The sequence below is a fragment of the Benincasa hispida genome, chromosome 10 (assembly GCF_009727055.1).
Source record: "Benincasa hispida cultivar B227 chromosome 10, ASM972705v1, whole genome shotgun sequence".
Taxonomy (NCBI): domain Eukaryota; kingdom Viridiplantae; phylum Streptophyta; class Magnoliopsida; order Cucurbitales; family Cucurbitaceae; genus Benincasa; species Benincasa hispida.
The window spans coordinates 48,239,724-48,257,149 of NC_052358.1; the positions used below are offsets into that span (position 1 = coordinate 48,239,724).

General features: G+C 37.3%; 1 protein-coding gene and 1 pseudogene across 2 annotated transcripts; one reads left to right on the forward strand and one right to left on the reverse strand.

Annotated features, from left to right (window-relative positions):
• The first annotated feature begins 1,559 nt into the window (after nucleotides 1-1,559).
• LOC120088210 (ubiquitin fusion degradation protein 1 homolog) lies at nucleotides 1,560-15,167 on the forward strand. Of its 2 annotated transcripts, none has more exons than XM_039045336.1 (10): nucleotides 1,560-1,698; nucleotides 2,328-2,369; nucleotides 3,077-3,154; nucleotides 3,542-3,566; nucleotides 3,654-3,686; nucleotides 3,810-3,931; nucleotides 4,021-4,151; nucleotides 13,934-14,157; nucleotides 14,303-14,559; nucleotides 14,809-15,167. In XM_039045336.1, the coding sequence occupies exons 2-10, from the start codon at nucleotides 2,367-2,369 to the stop codon at nucleotides 14,899-14,901; spliced, it is 966 nt and encodes a 321-aa protein (XP_038901264.1). In that variant the 5' UTR covers nucleotides 1,560-1,698; nucleotides 2,328-2,366; the 3' UTR covers nucleotides 14,902-15,167. The 2 variants fall into 2 exon arrangements, with proteins under 2 accessions (XP_038901264.1, XP_038901265.1); XM_039045337.1 differs by having other exon boundaries at nucleotides 1,589-1,698; nucleotides 2,334-2,369.
• Nucleotides 13,035-13,130, reverse strand: LOC120089601 (annotated as a pseudogene).
• Nucleotides 15,168-17,426: the final 2,259 nt, after the last annotated feature.

Sequence of the window (17,426 nt, forward strand, 5' to 3'; positions counted from 1 at the left end):
TTCGTTGATATGTCGAGATATATGTAAATCGGAAGGTTTCATAGATATATGAAAAAAAAACATGTTAATCCCAATACTAAGATAAATGTCAATATCAATATATTTTCTTTTGGAAGAAGAAGCCAATAACAAGATCTATAACTTCATATGAAAGCAAAACCAACTTAATTATTGTTTAAAATAAAGTTTATTAATTATTTTTTATATTGATATATTAACTAGAGAACTTTTAATATTTGGTTAGATCCTTGGAGGGAGTTAAAGTCCTTCAATTGGCTTTCTCACTTCGAGTCAAAGTCGATTTTCTTATCATTTAAAATTTATTAATCGGACAAGTAATAGTTGCTAATGAGATTCAGTGTTTTGTTGATTCAATTTGAAACTACCCATATACCGATGCAATCCAAGGATTCTTTCTTAATGCCAATGGCGAGGGCAATAACGACGATGACGGCCATTGATGGCGAAAGAAGAAGATGTTGACATTTACATTCATATTTTCACATTTGGGTTTGATATAGACATAAGGGATGAATCGACATTTCCATTATATTATAAAAAAGTTGTGAAACATAAAAATTGGGATAAATATCAATTTATATCCCTAAACTTAAAGTTATATCAATTTAAACTATGAACTAATAATTGTATAACTTGAAACCCGAACTTTCATAAGTGTATCAATTTAAACTCTCCATTATGTTTTATTTGGATAAACATCATGTGAGACTGTTATTTTATCATTTAAACTTCTAAACTTACATAAGTAAATCAATTTAGACTCTTAATTAAGATTTATTTGAAAATTGTCTATTTAGATTATAGTTATCAATTTTGAATAATCGACATTTGTAAAAGTTCACACAAGTATAAGAATTTACCTATTGTTTTGCGTGATATTTTTTCAAACTAAATTTAAAGAAATATGTAAATTGACACCCTTATAAAAGTTTAGGGTTTAAATTAATATAATTATTAGCTTGAGGTCTGGATTGTTACAATCTTTGAAGCTTTCTAAGACTGAACTTTGGTTTCCCCTATTATTCCGGGTTAAGGCAATTTCCTTTAGTAACGGGATTTGCTTGATGAAATGACGAAATGAAACTCTTGTTTGAGAACTTTAGCTACGGACTGAGGTGTTGAAATGCCTTCCTTTTGGGGTATGGAAAGAAGTCTAACCATATTTGATCATCCCACTTTCACTATGTGGTTCTTTTGCCACTAGAACAACCCGACTGTCTAATAGTTTAAATTGATATAACGTCAACATTTAGGGGTATAAATTCATATTTGCCTTAAAAAATAAGTAATAAAATATTACTAAAATAAATATAATATAAATAATAAATGTGTTAAAAGTGGTTTAAAAATTATAAAATCTTTACTAATATAAATATATTATTTTAATTTTAATTTTTTTATATTTTAAATAATTGATATTGATATTTTATCTGATATATTTTCTTGGGTAAAATATCAATATTTTAAACCTGGGTGGGTTTAATATCTAAAAAGAATATATTCTTTGGGTTAAATAATAAATGAGTAATAGAATACTATAGAAAATAGTGAAGAATAATGAGAAAAACAAATCTCAGCCATTTTGATGGATATGGGCTTGGTTCCTCTCTTCTTCAATTCTCTCGTCTGAGTTTCCTCAAGTCGGTCAGAGCTTCTCTCTCATTTCCGCCATTAAAGGTTTCTTCAATTTCCCTTTTCCGATCATTTCCTTTCTCACTGTCTATGCTCTTTCATTACTTTCCGATCCAACCAATTTCTTCTAATTTTTTCCCATTTGCATTTCTGTTCTCAATCAGATTTTCGTTTTCTGCAACTATTCTCAACAATTACCTTCATTTCTTTCCTATCTAGATTCTTTCTTTTGCTTGTGCTTGTGGGTAATCGCTTGTATCGTAGTGAAGGCTGTCGTTTCTTTTTTATTGCAAAAGGAATATTTGAGATGAGAACTGTTACAAATCTAATTATCCCCCACATTTCCCTTTCAATTCTATGGTTGAAGGTTTTGGACCTTTTTTGTGTTTGTGATGAAGTTGAATTTCTTTGTATATAACTTGTACTTATCCACATCCGAGTCAAAACCAGGTGTTTGATCTCAGTGTTTGTGTGTGCGCTGGGGACTGTGCTAGTTCTGATTAAACTATGAGTTTCAGAACTTTTTTTTTCTTTCCACATGGGGTTTTTTTATTATTTACATGTTTGGATGTTTACTTGGTATTTATTAAATGGAGAGTCTCTTATCTTATTGGTTTCATCTTCTACGTTGAGCTGCACTTTTTTAAACTAATATTCCATACTTCCATTGGTAGGTTCAGGTTTTGGGGTGATACTCTGCAAGGTTCTACACTATGGTAAGTTATTTAGCTTATATTTAGCCAACCCCCGGCCCCCACTCCCATTGAAAAAATGGTAACGTTTGACGTTGGTTTGAGCTTAAAGAAGGGTTGGATGGATTTCTTTAACCTCTTTCCCTGTGGTCTAGTTAATTTTTTATGGTGTATATGGATATCTATGGGCTGTTTAGATATGTTTTCAAATTTCTTTCCGAGACTAATTTTACAAGCAGTTTGGGATGACTAATGAAATGTATGAAAACGTTGAGATGCAATTTCAATAATCTTCCATGTGTTTTAAAATTGTTCTTTAAAAGCATCTTGCCGGGAAAATTTGTTTGCATTAAAGAAACTTTTTTTTAAAGCAGAAAATTGTTTCTAACGTAGTCTCGTAAAATTTGAATGGCTGACCGTATCAGCATTATTCGATTGGAAGATTTCTTTAACAGCTATTATTGTGAATATACTCATTAAAAAAAAACTAATAATAATTGTGAGTTTAATTCTAAGACTCCTGAATATAGAACTTTTCATGTGGAACTGAAATATGCACCATCTTTTAAATTGTGGGAGCATTCATCTTTGGTCCACTCTTGGAATATTTCTTTAATGTTATTTGATAGAATATTTCCTTGTTGACACATATGTTCTTTTCAATTTTTGTTCTTTAAAGTTTAAAGCATAGCATCATAATGTAATCTAAAATGTTTCATGTGGTTGTGCAGTTCTTCGATGGGTATGGATATCATGGGACTTCATTTGAGCAAACTTATCGGTGCTATCCTGCATCTTTTATTGAAAAGGTTGCTGAACATTACTTTTTCACTCAATTATTTACTTGTTTAGGCTACTATAATTTTCTTTCAAGAGGTTAGCTAAAGCTGTTTTAATTCCATCATCATTCTTCCGTCTCTAAATTGTGAAGGCAGCAGATCATTCAATTTTTTCAGTCATCCCTGTCTTAATATGCACATCAACAAGATTTTTGAAATGAAATAATAAAGAGAAGGATGTTGATCTCATTGAGTTATGAATGTGACTTTGTGTAGTTTGAGTAGCTACTTTTTGGGTTGTTTCACTTGATGAATTTAGACATGGAGATAAAATTTGATATTGTATTTTGGAATATCTTCTTAAATACTCAACATATTTTTTTAGTTTAAACTCTGTTTATTTCATCTATTTTGCAGCCACAACTTGAAACTGGTGACAAAAGTAAGTTTTTCTGATTTGTGTTACTTTCTATGGTCAAATATCCCATTCTTGCTAATGTGTCTTCATATGTTTACCTCTTCATTTCAGTCATAATGCCACCATCAGCCCTTGATCGCCTTGGTATTTTCTGCTTTTGCTATGACTTAGTTCCTTTTACCTTTTTGTTCTTATTTTTACATTTATATATCTATTGTCCTTCATGTATTGTGCAATGGTAATTCAATGTTAAACTAATATCTGCAGCATCTTTACATATCGATTATCCAATGTTGTTTGAACTTCGGAATGATGTTACTGAACGACTTTCCCACTGTGGTGTCCTCGAGTTCATTGCTGAAGAGGGAATGATCTATATGCCTTATTGGGTAGTCACTAAGTGCATTCTAAACTTATTTGTGTTTCCAGCTTGATTTCTTTCCAAGAACATGTGCTGATTGCTTAGTTTCCTCTACAGATGATGGAGAATATGCTTTTACAGGAGGGAGACGTTGTGAGAGTGAAGAATGTTACACTACCGAAGGGAACTTATGTTAAATTACAACCTCACACAAAGGACTTCTTGGATATATCCAATCCAAAAGCCATGTGAGTTGCTAATTATTAATTTTTCATATTCCCCCCTCATCTATAGTCTTGGTCCTTGGAATAGAGACATTTAAGATTTTTGACCGGAGAAGACCTTGATCATGATTTATGGATAGTTTTTTTTTTTTTTCCACAAAAAAATAAACTTATTTTAATAGAAACAACTGCTTTCATTGAGAAAAAATGAAATAATACAAGGGGCATACAAAAAAAACCAAGCCCACAAAACCCTTTAGAGAAAGGGACTCCAGCTAAGTAAGATATAGTCTAGGGAATAATTATAAAAAGTCTTCGAAACTGAAGGCCAAAGAGAGACATGAAACCTAACCAACGACCAAACCTCACTAGAGTCTCTCTCCACTCTACAAAACACTCTATTGTTTCTCTCCTCCCAAAGATCCCATAAAATCACACACACACTCGCAAAACCAAAGAAAACGACATTTTTCTTTAAAAGGTGGATGGAGAACTCCTCGATCATCAAATGAACATATCTTTGACGAGCAAGCGTGAAATCAAACTCTTGAAAGAAATGATTCCACATAGATCTAGCATATTGACACAAACACTCCCAGAGAAAGTGATCCAAGTTTTCCTCCGCCTTCCAACAAGATATAGCACCAAGGGCCCAATAACGAAGGCATCTTTCTCATGAACCTATCCATTGTGTTCACATGCCCAAGCAAAACTTGCCGAGAGAAGAACTTAACTTACTTTGGAATCTTAATCCTCCATAAAACGTCAAAGACCGACTCAACAACGTGAGAGGGATCAAGTAAAAACCTAAAGAAAGACTTACACGAGAAACCCTCTGAATGAAAGGTCAACATCCAAAATTTATGATTGACACGAGAAACCTGTTAAAAAATAAAGAATATGGAAGAGAAGAACAACAAGATTACGTGGAAACCCTGGTACAGGGAGAAAAACCACGATATAAAGACTTTTCTTATTCTTTTAAATCTGATACACTGAATACATAGGGACACACTGTATAAGTAGACAGTAAAAAACCCTAGGGGTCTACACAATTACATAAATGTCCCTAGGTTAATAACCCTATTTTCAACCAAACCTAAAGAAAGACTTACACGGGAAAGACTTACATGATTTATGGATAGTATTTTTATTGAAGAAAACCAAGATCTATTTGGTTCTATTTGCTTGGAGAAGAGAGCCTTTGTAGTTTTAGATTTAAAAAGTCCTCTCTTAAGTCTCAAAGAAATTTCTTTGAGGTAGAAGTCTAGATTATAATGGATCAAGGAAGGAGTACTGCCTTTTCTTCCTCCATAGGAGCCGATGGTTATAGGAAAGTATGTTCTTGATCAGATGAATGCAAGGATGATGGAATTCTGGCTTACCTCTGGAGATGAGGAGGTTACAAGCTTATTTAGGTAGATATGCTGATTATGATGATGGTTATAAAGTTTGGTTCAGAAGGCCTTTTGAAGAGGACCGGACTAATTCTTTGGGAGTCTGGGTTGGGTAAAGTCCCCAGGTTGGATGGGTTCACTAGAGCTAGAAAGACAGTGGTGGTAAGGGATTAAGATTATGGACCATGTTTTATTTAATTTTGAAGAACATGGGGACATCATGTCACTATCAGCAAGTAGGAAATCAACGTTCATTTTACTTCTTAAATAGTTTTCATAAAAACCACACTTCAGGTATCTCAACTATTCTCCATAGCATGGTTGGGATGTTCATCTCTACCGTGCTTGTCTCATGGTTCAGAAAGATGATTCATAATAAGGTGGCTCCTAACTCAGGAGCTTTTGCCATAGGCAAACAAATTTTGTATGTTATCCTTCCAGCAAATCAGAAAACAATGCTTTTGAGGTTAAAGATAATGTAGGTTTTTATTGTTAGACTCAATGTTAAAAAGGGACTACAATTATGTGTGTTGGGCTTTACGATCCTTTTTGTACGCTAAAAGTTTTGTAGACAAATGTAGGGATTGAATTAATGACTTCTTGCATTTAAAAAACTTGTAAATTGAAATGCTAGCAGTATGCAACAAGGGGACCTTCTTTTTGGTTTTCTTTTCATTTTGGTAATTGATGGTATTATTTGCCATCTGGATGGAGGTGAGAAGCTTACCCTCAGTAATGCTTTTCAAGTTGGGATGAACGAGGTGCACCTTAGACTCACCTTTAACGTGTTTTTTTAAAGATCGTCTCACGTTTGAAGATATAATTTTCCCATACTACTATTGCTAGCATTAATTTTGTGGAGGGAAAGCCAACAGTTTGGTGCTTGTTGATTATCAATTGATGAATGGACCTAGGCATCACACACCGGCTGCTCCAGTTTCAGTCTCTCTCTGTGTGTAAGATAGTGGTTGAGAAGATTGTCTAAAGACCTAATAGGTGGAAGTAGATGATAAGAATGGACTTTTCTCCTTATTTTATTAACAGTAGGGAAGAATTGGAGAGCTTCCCTTCTCTCCCATCAGTCTCAAAATATGAGATTTGATTACAAAATCCTCAATGCCCCTCCATGGTCTCACTCCCTCTTACAAATAACCTCCTCTCCTCGTGGTCCCTCCCCTTTTCTCTCTCTTTTCTGTTTTGACCCCCCCTCTAACTAACAATATTCCCTATCCTTTATTTACTTTGATATTTGCTCATTTTCCTTCTTTTTCTTTCTTCTTTGGTAAACTTTGGTTATCAAGGGCTTATCAATACTCGCCCCCCAAAGAGCCACCTTGTCCTCAAGGTGGAAATCAGGGAATTGATCCTTGATCACATCTGGAAGCTCCCATGTTGCCTCGGTATGGTCTCCATTCTCCCAACGAATCAGTACTTCTGTTTGTTGGTTCCCGGAAGGTATGTTCTGATGCCTAACAATTCAGCAGGCTGTGTTATAAAGCTCAACTCTTCGGTCAGATTAGGGGGAATCGGTATTTGTGGTAAATTACAACCAACTGCTTTCCGAAGGACTGATACATGAAATACAGGATGTATACCGGTTCCAACTGGTAGGGCAAGCTTGTATGCTGTCTTCCCGATACGGTCGATCACCTGAAATGGTCCTACAAACCGTGGTGCCAGCTTTGGATGTTTATGCTTAGCTATAGATGACTGCCTATAGGGTTTAAGTTTGAGGTAGACCCAGTCCTCTAAGCCAAACTCTACATCCCTCCTCTTGGCATTAGCCGATTTCGTCATCCGTTGTTGGGTCTTGTGTAGGGAGTTCTTCAATTTGGCTATCATTATGTCCCTGTCCCGCAGTTGGATGTCAACTTCACTGACTAAGGTTGAATCATTTGTGAGTACTGGTGGTGGTGGGCAGCCATACAAAACCTCAAAGGGGGTGGCTTGGGCAGATGTGTGAAATGAAGTATTATAACAAAATTCAGCCCAAGGTATCCACTTAGCCCATTGTTTAGGATTATGCATAGTAAAACATCTCAGGTACGTTTCAATACCTCGGTTAACCACCTCTGTTTGCCCATCCGTCTGGGGATGGTAGGCTGTACTTCTACACAATTGAGTTCCCATCACACTGAAGAGTTCTTCCCAAAACAAGCTAGTGAAGATCTTGTCACGGTCGGATATGATGCTTCGAGGATATCCATGTAGTCGTACAATTTCTCTAACAAATACTTCAGCCACAGACCGAGTAGAAAAGAGATGTCTTAAGGTGATGAAGTGGGCGTATTTGGACAAACGGTCTACTACTACCATGATGGTATCGAATCCTTCAGATCTGGGCAGTCCTTCAATGAAGTCCATGGAGATATCTTCCCATACTCTATCCGGAATTGGTAATGCTTGTAGGAGACCTGCTGGTGCAAGGGACAAGTATTTGGCTTGCTGACAAATCCCACAATCTGCCACATACTGCTATACCACCTTCTTCATTCCCTTCCAATAGACTACCTTAGACATTCTTTGATAAGTTTTCAAGCTCCCTTGATGTCCTCCAATGGGGCTGTTATGGAACTCATGTAACAATAGGGGTATTGAAGGGGAAGTGGCTGGTAGGACAATCCTCCCTTTGTAGTAAAGCACTTCACCTTTCAGACTATATCCGTCAGGAGCTGGTTGGGCAGTTAGTAAAGCTTGTCGTATCCCATTCAGTTCCTCATCCGCACCCACCTGTTCAACAAACACTGTTGTATTCAGCCCTTTTATTACACTTATCATCCCTAGTTTCAGTGAAGTAGGTAATCGGGAGAGGGCATCTGCTGCAGAATTTTCAGCTCCCTTCTTATACTCAATGCTGAAATCATATCCCATAAGTTTAGCAATCCATCTCTGATACTCCCCAGCGTTTACCCTTTGTTCTAGAAGGAACTTTAAGCTTTTCTGGTCTGTCCGGACTATGAAGTGTCTCCCTAGAAGGTACGACCTCCACTTTTGAATGGCAAACACCATAGCCATTAGTTCCCTTTCATACACTGCCTTAAAGCGATGAGTGGGAGGCAGCGCTTGGCTGAAATACGCCAGTGGCCTTTTGTTTTGCGTTAACACAGCTCCCACTCCCACCCCTGATGCATCCGTCTCTACCACAAATGGTTCCCAACACTGGTACAGAAACCATGGCTGATTTGAGACGTTGGAACGCTTCCTCCGCTTCCTCACTCCATTGAAAACTTCCCTTCTTCAGTAACTGAGTCAATGGCAGAGCTATGGTGCCATAGCTGGCCACAAATTTTCTGTAGTATCCGGTAAGGCCGAGGAAACCCCTCAACTCCTTCACATTACGTGGTGTAGGCCATCTATTCATAGCTTCCAGCTTAGATGGATCGACTGATACTCCATTGGCAGAAATAATATGTCCTAAATACTCAATACTCGCTACCCCAAACTGACACTTCTTCCAATTGGCTACCAGCTGATTGTCAATCAACACTTCCAATATAGTTGCTAGATGACTCATGTGTTCCTCCAATGTCCTACTATAGATCAAAATGTCATCAAAGAAGACCAACGCGAACCGACAGAGATATGGTTTAAGGATTTCATTCATAAGGGCTTGGAAAGTAGATAGAGCATTCCTCAACCCGAATGGCATCACCAAGAACTCATAGTGGCCCTCATGTGTTCTAAAAGCCGTTTTGTGGATGTCTTTTTGGTGGACTCGAATTTGATGATAACCTGATTTTAAATCAATCTTTGAGAAGATTGTGGCACCATATAACTCATCTAATAACTCATCTACAATAGGAATAGGGTACTTATCTGGAATGGTTGCTTTATTCAGGGCACGGTAGTCTATGCAGAAACGTTAACTCCCATCCTTCTTTTTAACCAACAAAACTGGGCTAGAATAAGCACTTCGACTTGGCTGAATGACTCCTGCCATTAGCATCTCTTTCACCATCCTTTCGATCTCATCTTTCTGAAATTGAGGATACCTATAAGGCCTCACATTGATAGGTCTAGCTCCCGGAAGAAGCTCAATGGTGTGATCTTGGTTTCGTTGAGGAGGGGAGGTTGAAAAACCACTTCAAATTTCTTTAGTACTTGTTGGATTTCCAGTGGTATTTCAGTGTTATTCTTCATTGTTTCAGCCTCACTGTCCTCTTCTTCCTCTGCCTTGCCTCGGTTAAGGTCTAAACCATTCAATTCAATCAAAACTCCATGGTCTCCTCCCCTAATTGCCTTGGCCATGGATTTCAATGATATTTTGTGATTTCACCAAGCCTCGGTCTCCTTGCAATTGGACTGTCCATTCCCCCACTTTGAACTCCATTGTTGATAATTTGTAATAAAAAATGATTTGCCTAAGAGTTTCCAGCCACACTACTCCCAGGATAACATTCGCACTACCCAACGATAGAGGAAGAAAATCTTAAATAATGGATAGATCAAAGATGGTAATATACACACCTTTGCACACTCCCGCGGCTTGAACTGCTCCCCCCGATCCCAACACTACATCGTAACCTTCAGAAGGTGATATGGGTAGCTGTAGTTCTGTGACTAATTCTGAAGTAATGAAGTTGTGAGTTGCTCCCCCGTCAATCAATACAACCACCTCCCTTTCCCCAATGATTCCCCTCACCTTGATCGTTTTTGGTGAACTCAATCCGGCTAGTGAATTTAAAGACAGATTCGCGATCTCCTTTTCATCCCTCGGTGGTGTTCGATCTGGTTTGTATTCAACTATATTCGGTTCTTCCCCTTCCTCTACTAAATCTTCCCCCTCTTGAACAAACATGAACTGCAGCTCTTTTTTCTTACAACGGTGGCCAAAACTGAACTTCTCGTCGCACCTAAAACACATACCCTTATCCCGTTTCTCCTTCATCTCCGCATCGGAAAGCCTCCGAAATGAGCCATCGGTGATCCCCTTCGTCCCTGTTTCTCCTCACGCAACAATGGTGGCAGACGACCCGGTCGAACTCCCCCGGCTTGGGTTGATTGTAAGGGTTCGATTAATCGGGTTACTCGACCCACGGTTGCTTGATCCACCCACGTTTCCCCCCGTCTTTGCGTTCGGGTTGTAGATCCCCTCCAACCCGGCCCCCTTGCCCAGATGCCTTTACAACATTTGGTCTTCCTCGATCAACTGGGCCATTTGCATTGTGGCCTTCAGTCCTTCGGGCTTCAGCTTCCTCATCTCACTTTGGATCTCTTCTTTAAGCCCATAGATGAATTTACTCTCCAAAGCTTTATCGCCCAACTCCTTCAGCCCAGCAGAGTATCTCTCAAACTTCCTCCGATAGTCCCTCACCGAGGTCTCCTACTACAGCCGCATCACTCGGGCATAACGATCCGCTTCACTCGCCGGCCGGAATCTTGTTAAAAATAACTCTCTGAACTGCGACCAGCTACTCACCGGCGACCAATCGTCCTCCCATTGATACCAGTCGAGTGCTTCCCCCTCCAAAATAGGACCGCCGCATCCAACTTGTCTTTCTCCGATAGCCTGTTTACAACAAAATACCTCTCTACCCGATGTAACCATTCGTCTGGATTCTCGTCCTCTTCCCCTTTGAAGATAGGTACTTCCAATTTCCTCAGCCGCATATCAAACAACGGAATCCCTTTATTCGCAGGTGCGTGTATTCCCTCTTGATTTTCTGTTTTGGATGAAGAACCCTCTGTTACTTGCTTCCCTCTCTCTGTTGGAGTTCTCTTCGATGATGGCGATTTCCTCTCCGGGTTGCCCATTGTTTCAATTTTCGACAACACTAAGGCCATTTTAGCCGACATGCCCATCCAATCTTTCACTTCTTTAGCTTGTACTGCCATCCTTTCCCTCTTGATTTTCTGTTTTGGATGAAGAGCCCTCTGTTACTCGCTTCCCTTTATCTGTTGGAGTTCTCTCCGATGATGGCGATTGCCTCTTCGAGTTGCCCATTGTTTCAATTTTCGACAACACTAAGGCCATTTGAGCCGACATGCTACCCATCCAATCTTTCACTTTTTTAGCTTGTACTTCCATCCTTTCCTCCATCTCCAGTTGTTTTTCTTCCATTTTAATTAATCGAGCTTCCATCTTCCCCACCATGCCCAGGTGAGTGCTCTGATACCAGCTGATAAGAATGGACTTTTCTCCTTATTTTATTAACAGTAGGGAAGAATTGGAGAGCTTCCCTTCTCTCCCATCAGTCTCAAAATATGAGATTTGATTTACAAAATCCTCAATGCCCCTCCATGGTCTCACTCCCTCTTACAAATAACCTCCTCTCCTCGTGGTCCCTCCCCTTTTCTCTCTCTTTTCTGTTTTGACCCCCCCTCTAACTAACAATATTCCCTATCCTTTATTTACTTTGATATTTGCTCATTTTCCTTCTTTTTCTTTCTTCTTTGGTAAACTTTGGTTATCAAGGCTTATCATAGGATTTTCTTTCTATCTCCATATTCACAAGAAGAATGAGAAGGTTAAGTATATGAAATTTCTTTAGGAATGTACTGCCGTACTTTTAAGTTGTGAAAGAGGGGAGTGCTTTTTTTTTTTTTTTTGGGGGGGGGGGGGGGGAAACATTTTGGAGAAATTTCATTGATATCATGAAATTACACCAGGACAAAATTGCCGTGTGAGATTACATAATAGTATTCCACTGTGTAGTAAGAGATGTAAGACTGAAATCACAAAAGATGAGGTGAGTTTACACCAAGTGAGAGCTGTATATAAAAGATTATTCAAAAAGCGAGCAAAACTCGTCTCGTTATCTTCAAAGACCCGATTATTTCGTCCATTCCAAATGAGCCATAAATATGCTTTGATAATGGTGAAGAGGGGTGTTGCTCCATTTCTGGTGCATGGGGACATTGCCCCTCTTGGAAAAGGTTTGATAGACCGTAATTTTCTGTGTGAGGAGAAAGACTAATTCTCTTTGTTAATTGGTCGTGGAGTTCCTCCTAGAAGTTACTTTGTGCTTCATCGGCATTAATAAACATGGTGAGAGCCAATCTGTGCCGAGCAGCAACAACTGGCGTCCATTGGAAACCATAACCAAGCTGACTCCCACTGTAGTCTTTCTTTAAAGATTGGCAAGGCAGGACATGGTCAGATTTAAGAAGATGGAATTGCTTACGGATAAACCCTTTGACTGCTTGTTCTTGAGATTGTAGGTTGCGTTTTCCCAGTTGGAACTCTATGTTCAAGGTTTTTAGTGGGGATTCTCACTGTTTGAAGTAGATCTTCTGAAGGAATCTGACAAAGATGGAGATTCAAAATTGGGTTGCATTGGTGGTTATTTTAGTTGGTGCGAATATTAATGTGACGTGGGAGACTATTTTGCAGAGTTTTGGTCCATGGATTTGAAAAGCATCTCTCCCTCCTTTCTTGGGTTAAGAAACCATTTCATAGATAATGCGAAATTAGAAAATGAATGAAGACCCATCTAAAATTTTCTTCATTATCCTAATTCCTAGCTAGGAGCCTCTAGGAGAAGAGAGACCTTGAATAATTTCCCCCTATGAAATCTTAATCCATTTTGTGGTAGTTTTGTACGTTTGTGGGCCATGCCAATCTTCTCTGTATCGTTTCAATTTTATAGGATGTCCCCGGAAGGACTTGTGGTAGTTTTGTACATGAGGATTTGTTTTAGGGTATTGGGCTCAATCAATTTTGGTTATTGTTAAGTGAAGAGCTTTCTTGTAATATCATTCATCTCTAGGTTGGGGATTTGAATACCTGTTCCTCCACTCTTGTTGATGTTTTCACGTCATGTATAGTCTTTTATCTTTTTTTATACAAAAGACAAATAGACTTCATATGCCCTTAATTTCTAATATCCCTCCGAATATTAGTATAGACCAGCTCCTGTAACCTGTCCGTCTAATTTATCGATCACATTTCGTGTTAAATCTCATTATTGGTTGCTTCTCTGGATGGACATAAGCCCTCAGGTTGGTATCCCCATAACACAATCAATATGCAGCTTAGGTTCTTGCCATGAAAATGTAGATGAACGTAGTTCTATATCCTTTAAACTAGAATTAAGTAAAGCTTCTGAAACTCATGGGGTGTGAACTTAGTGCTTTTTTCTTATATACCAGTCACTTCCTTATAAATAAGGAAAGCCAATTCATATCTAATTGGTTGGACGTGAATGAAAAAAGCATCCCATTTACTGTTCAGTCTTTTGCATATCTGAAAGAACCCGAATGTATTGAAAGATAAACGATAATGAATTACAAGATAACCAAGTGTTTGAGATATTTAGATCCTCCAAATCTTGAAATACGCTCAAGCCCTAGTTCATTCCACCTACCCTACTCACTCTATTTATAGCCTACAAGCCTGACAAACTCTCTAACTAATTATTAATATATCCTTATAATATCCCAATTAACATACCTATCAATGTCATACAGCTTGGAGACGACTTTGAGAAATTTTTCATGCCTGACAACCGGAGACAGTATCATGGTGGCATATAACAACAAGAAATATTACATCGATATAATTGAAACGAAGCCTTCAAATGCAATAAGTATAATTGAGACTGACTGTGAAGTGGACTTCGCGCCCCCTTTGGATTACAAGGAACCTGAAAAGCCAGTTCCATCCCTTCCTACAGGCAAGGCTCCAGTCCAAGGTCAGACCTGATGATGTTTTTGTGTAATGATTTCATGAACTTACAAAGCAAAATTGTACTGCTTATCTTATTAGCTGGGGAACTTCTTATTTTTATCCATTTTGAAACATGACTTAATGCATTTGCATATTCTTTTTTCTTACAGATGAGGAACCCCCTTCAGAAGCTGAACCAAAATTCAATCCCTTCACTGGAGTTGGGAGGCGTTTGGATGGGAAACCATCTAAGCAACAGCCACCACTATCTTCAGCTTCATTATCCAAGGACAAGCAAGTTGATACAAGAACTGTTAGCGGCCAGCCTTCTGCTGGGTCTAGCTCTCAGAATGCTAACAGGAGGCAGTCCGAAGGAAAGCTTGTTTTTGGAGGAAATGCGAGCCGAACTCCGAAGGAAACTAAGAAGGTTTGGCTGTTTGCTCTCTGTCATCTTAAAGTGTTCTGAAGTAGTTTGAACTCATCTATAAACAAGGATTATCCACGATATTACTTATATATCTGTTTTTTTTTACATGTGGGGTAGGAATTGAACCTCTGATCTCGAGGTTGATAGTACACATTTACGTTAATTGAGTTAGGCTCATATTGGTCGATACTCCTTACCAAACTTCAATCAAAATGAGAAATTGACTGTAAATAAGCTGATATTTTCCAGGAATCTAAAGACGGTGAGCAAGAGCAACCCAAAGAGAAAGAAGAGCTGAAGTTTCAGCCTTTTGCTGGAAAGAAGTATTCATTGAGAGGTTAATTAGATGAACAAAGTATTGTTTACATCAAAACTATTTTATCCTGTTTCATCTATGTGCTTTTGTGATAGCAACAGTTTTATAAATGAAATTTAGCACAAAAGTTTCATTTACGTATAAAAAAATTGTACATTGGGAAAAATCATGAGTCACTGCTTTCAAGTTTCAATATCAGTTAGATTATACTTCTCCTTATTCCCTGCTATCTGTACCAACAGACATTTAAACTTTGAATTCTTGAAAGAAAGTATTTTGTGTTTGTGGCTGAGCAGGATGTGTAAATGAAACTCCTTATTTCAATTCTTTTAGGCTTATCTCGACTCTCCAATAACTTTCTAAACAATAGCACTTTCGTAAAATTACTCAAAAGGGGTGTTTTTAAAGTAATTTTTGGAGAAAATGTATTTTTGGTCATTGAGTATGATTTACCTTTGATCTCTAGATTTTAAAATACACTTTTAATCTTGAGTTTGGAGTTCAGTTTTTTTTTTTTTCCTCTAAATTTTAAAATTTTACATTTTTGCCCTTCGATTTTAGATATCAAGAGTTTGGCACTTTTATCTTCGAGTTTGTCCACTTATAGCCATGCCATGTGTTAAGTTTCTATTAATTCATTTTCATTGTTTTGAAAATTTTACCGCCAAATATAAAAAGTAAATAGTTCAAATCATAAACTTAAAGGGATGAGAAACTCTCTAAAATTTTTGTAGCTAAACCACACAAATGATTTCTCTAGACGAAAGTTGAGTGTTTGGTACACCACAATTGAGTTGAGTTGAGTTGAGTTGGTAAAATATATCAATTCAATGTTCGACCACCAATTTTAAATGTTGGTGGAGTTGAGTTGGTATATTTTATCAACCTACAACTATCCTTCCTTCCAATGTTTTCAATGGCTTCATTCATCATTCATTGTCATCGTCTACTATTGCCACACTTAGGGAACCAACTTTGACAACCACTTTCACATGGCCAACTCCAACGATCAATTCTAGACTCCGACAACAGCTCCGACAATCAACTTTAACGACCACTTTCCTGCGATCAACTCTGACAACTAATTTCGAGCTCCGATAACAAACTCTGGTGTCCATGTTCATGCGACCAACTTCGAGCTTCAACAACCACCTTTAACTACAAACTTCGGCGAAAATCACCTTCGATAATCAACTTCAACTACTACCTTCGCGCAAAACTCCGATGACTTACTCCAAGTTTTAGCGACCACCTCGGACAACAAACTCGTGCGACCAACTCCAATATCACCTTCGTGTGACCAATTTCGAGCTCTGACAACTACTTCCGACTAAAACTAATTGTTTATTAACAATCCCACCACAGTCTAGGAAGAGGTAATGCATACATCTACTTGGTAGGACTGATCAATTTAACTATTTTAACGAACAATTTTTTTGTATATGCATGAAATTGGCTCATTATTGGCCATGATTATATATATATACCTTATTATTTGTGAACATGTAAATAAACCTCAATAACAACCCTATTTTGATGCATATTAAACTAATTCCTGAGCGTTAAAGTATGTTGTAAGGTTATTGATTATATAAATAGTAGTATTTTGTCCACATTAACTGCAATAATTTATTTAATTGAATTCGCATATCAAATGAGTGTTAAAAATTTAGAAAAGTATGTATATAGTTAAATGATAGACAAAAAAAAGTTAAAGAAAAAAATAACAGATATTTTTTTTAAAAAAAAAATCACAAAATGGAGATTTGTTTTCTAGAACATTTTTTAGAAAAAATTACTAAAAATGGAGATTTGTTCTCTGACAATCCTCCAAATTTGGAAGAATTAAAAGTGAAATTGTTAAAAAATTGTTGTGACATTCCATTGGTTGCTAAGATGATGGAGGAGATTCAATTCAAAAAAATTTCATGATAGAGGAAAGATACAAAGCTACAATGAGAAGATGATAATGATAAAATTTATGGAGAAAATTAGGAATCAAAAGTTTTGATTTCTTTTTTGTTTTCAATTTTATTTAATCATATTCTAGTCGGTTAATTGTTGTTTATTACAAAAAAAAAAAAAAAAGAAATAAAAAAAAAACACGAAGAGTGATAAATTATTGAATAAAAAAATTTCAAAACAAAAATAATAATCGTAAATCGTAAAAGTATATTATGAAGAGTTTAAAAATCTGCACCAGATACTCTAACATATTACCCTAACTTTGTATTCTAGATATAGACATATAAACTCGTATAAAACAATTAAGGTTGGGCCCCGCAAGTCCTTGCCCCGATCTCGGTTTGACCGAGGATAGGGGTCAAAGAGGGAATTAAAATAAGGTTCTGGGTCGGAGGCGAGGGGGATGAGGGGTGTCCCCGCCCCATCCCAACCCAACCCCACCCATTTATATTTTTAAAATATATAAATATATATTAAATATATTTTATTTATATGAAGTTTAAGAAATCTGGAAAAAGTTGCATTTACTTTTTTTTATTATTTTTATTATTTTTGCTTTTTTTTTTTCAATTTTGCTTAGTGTAAT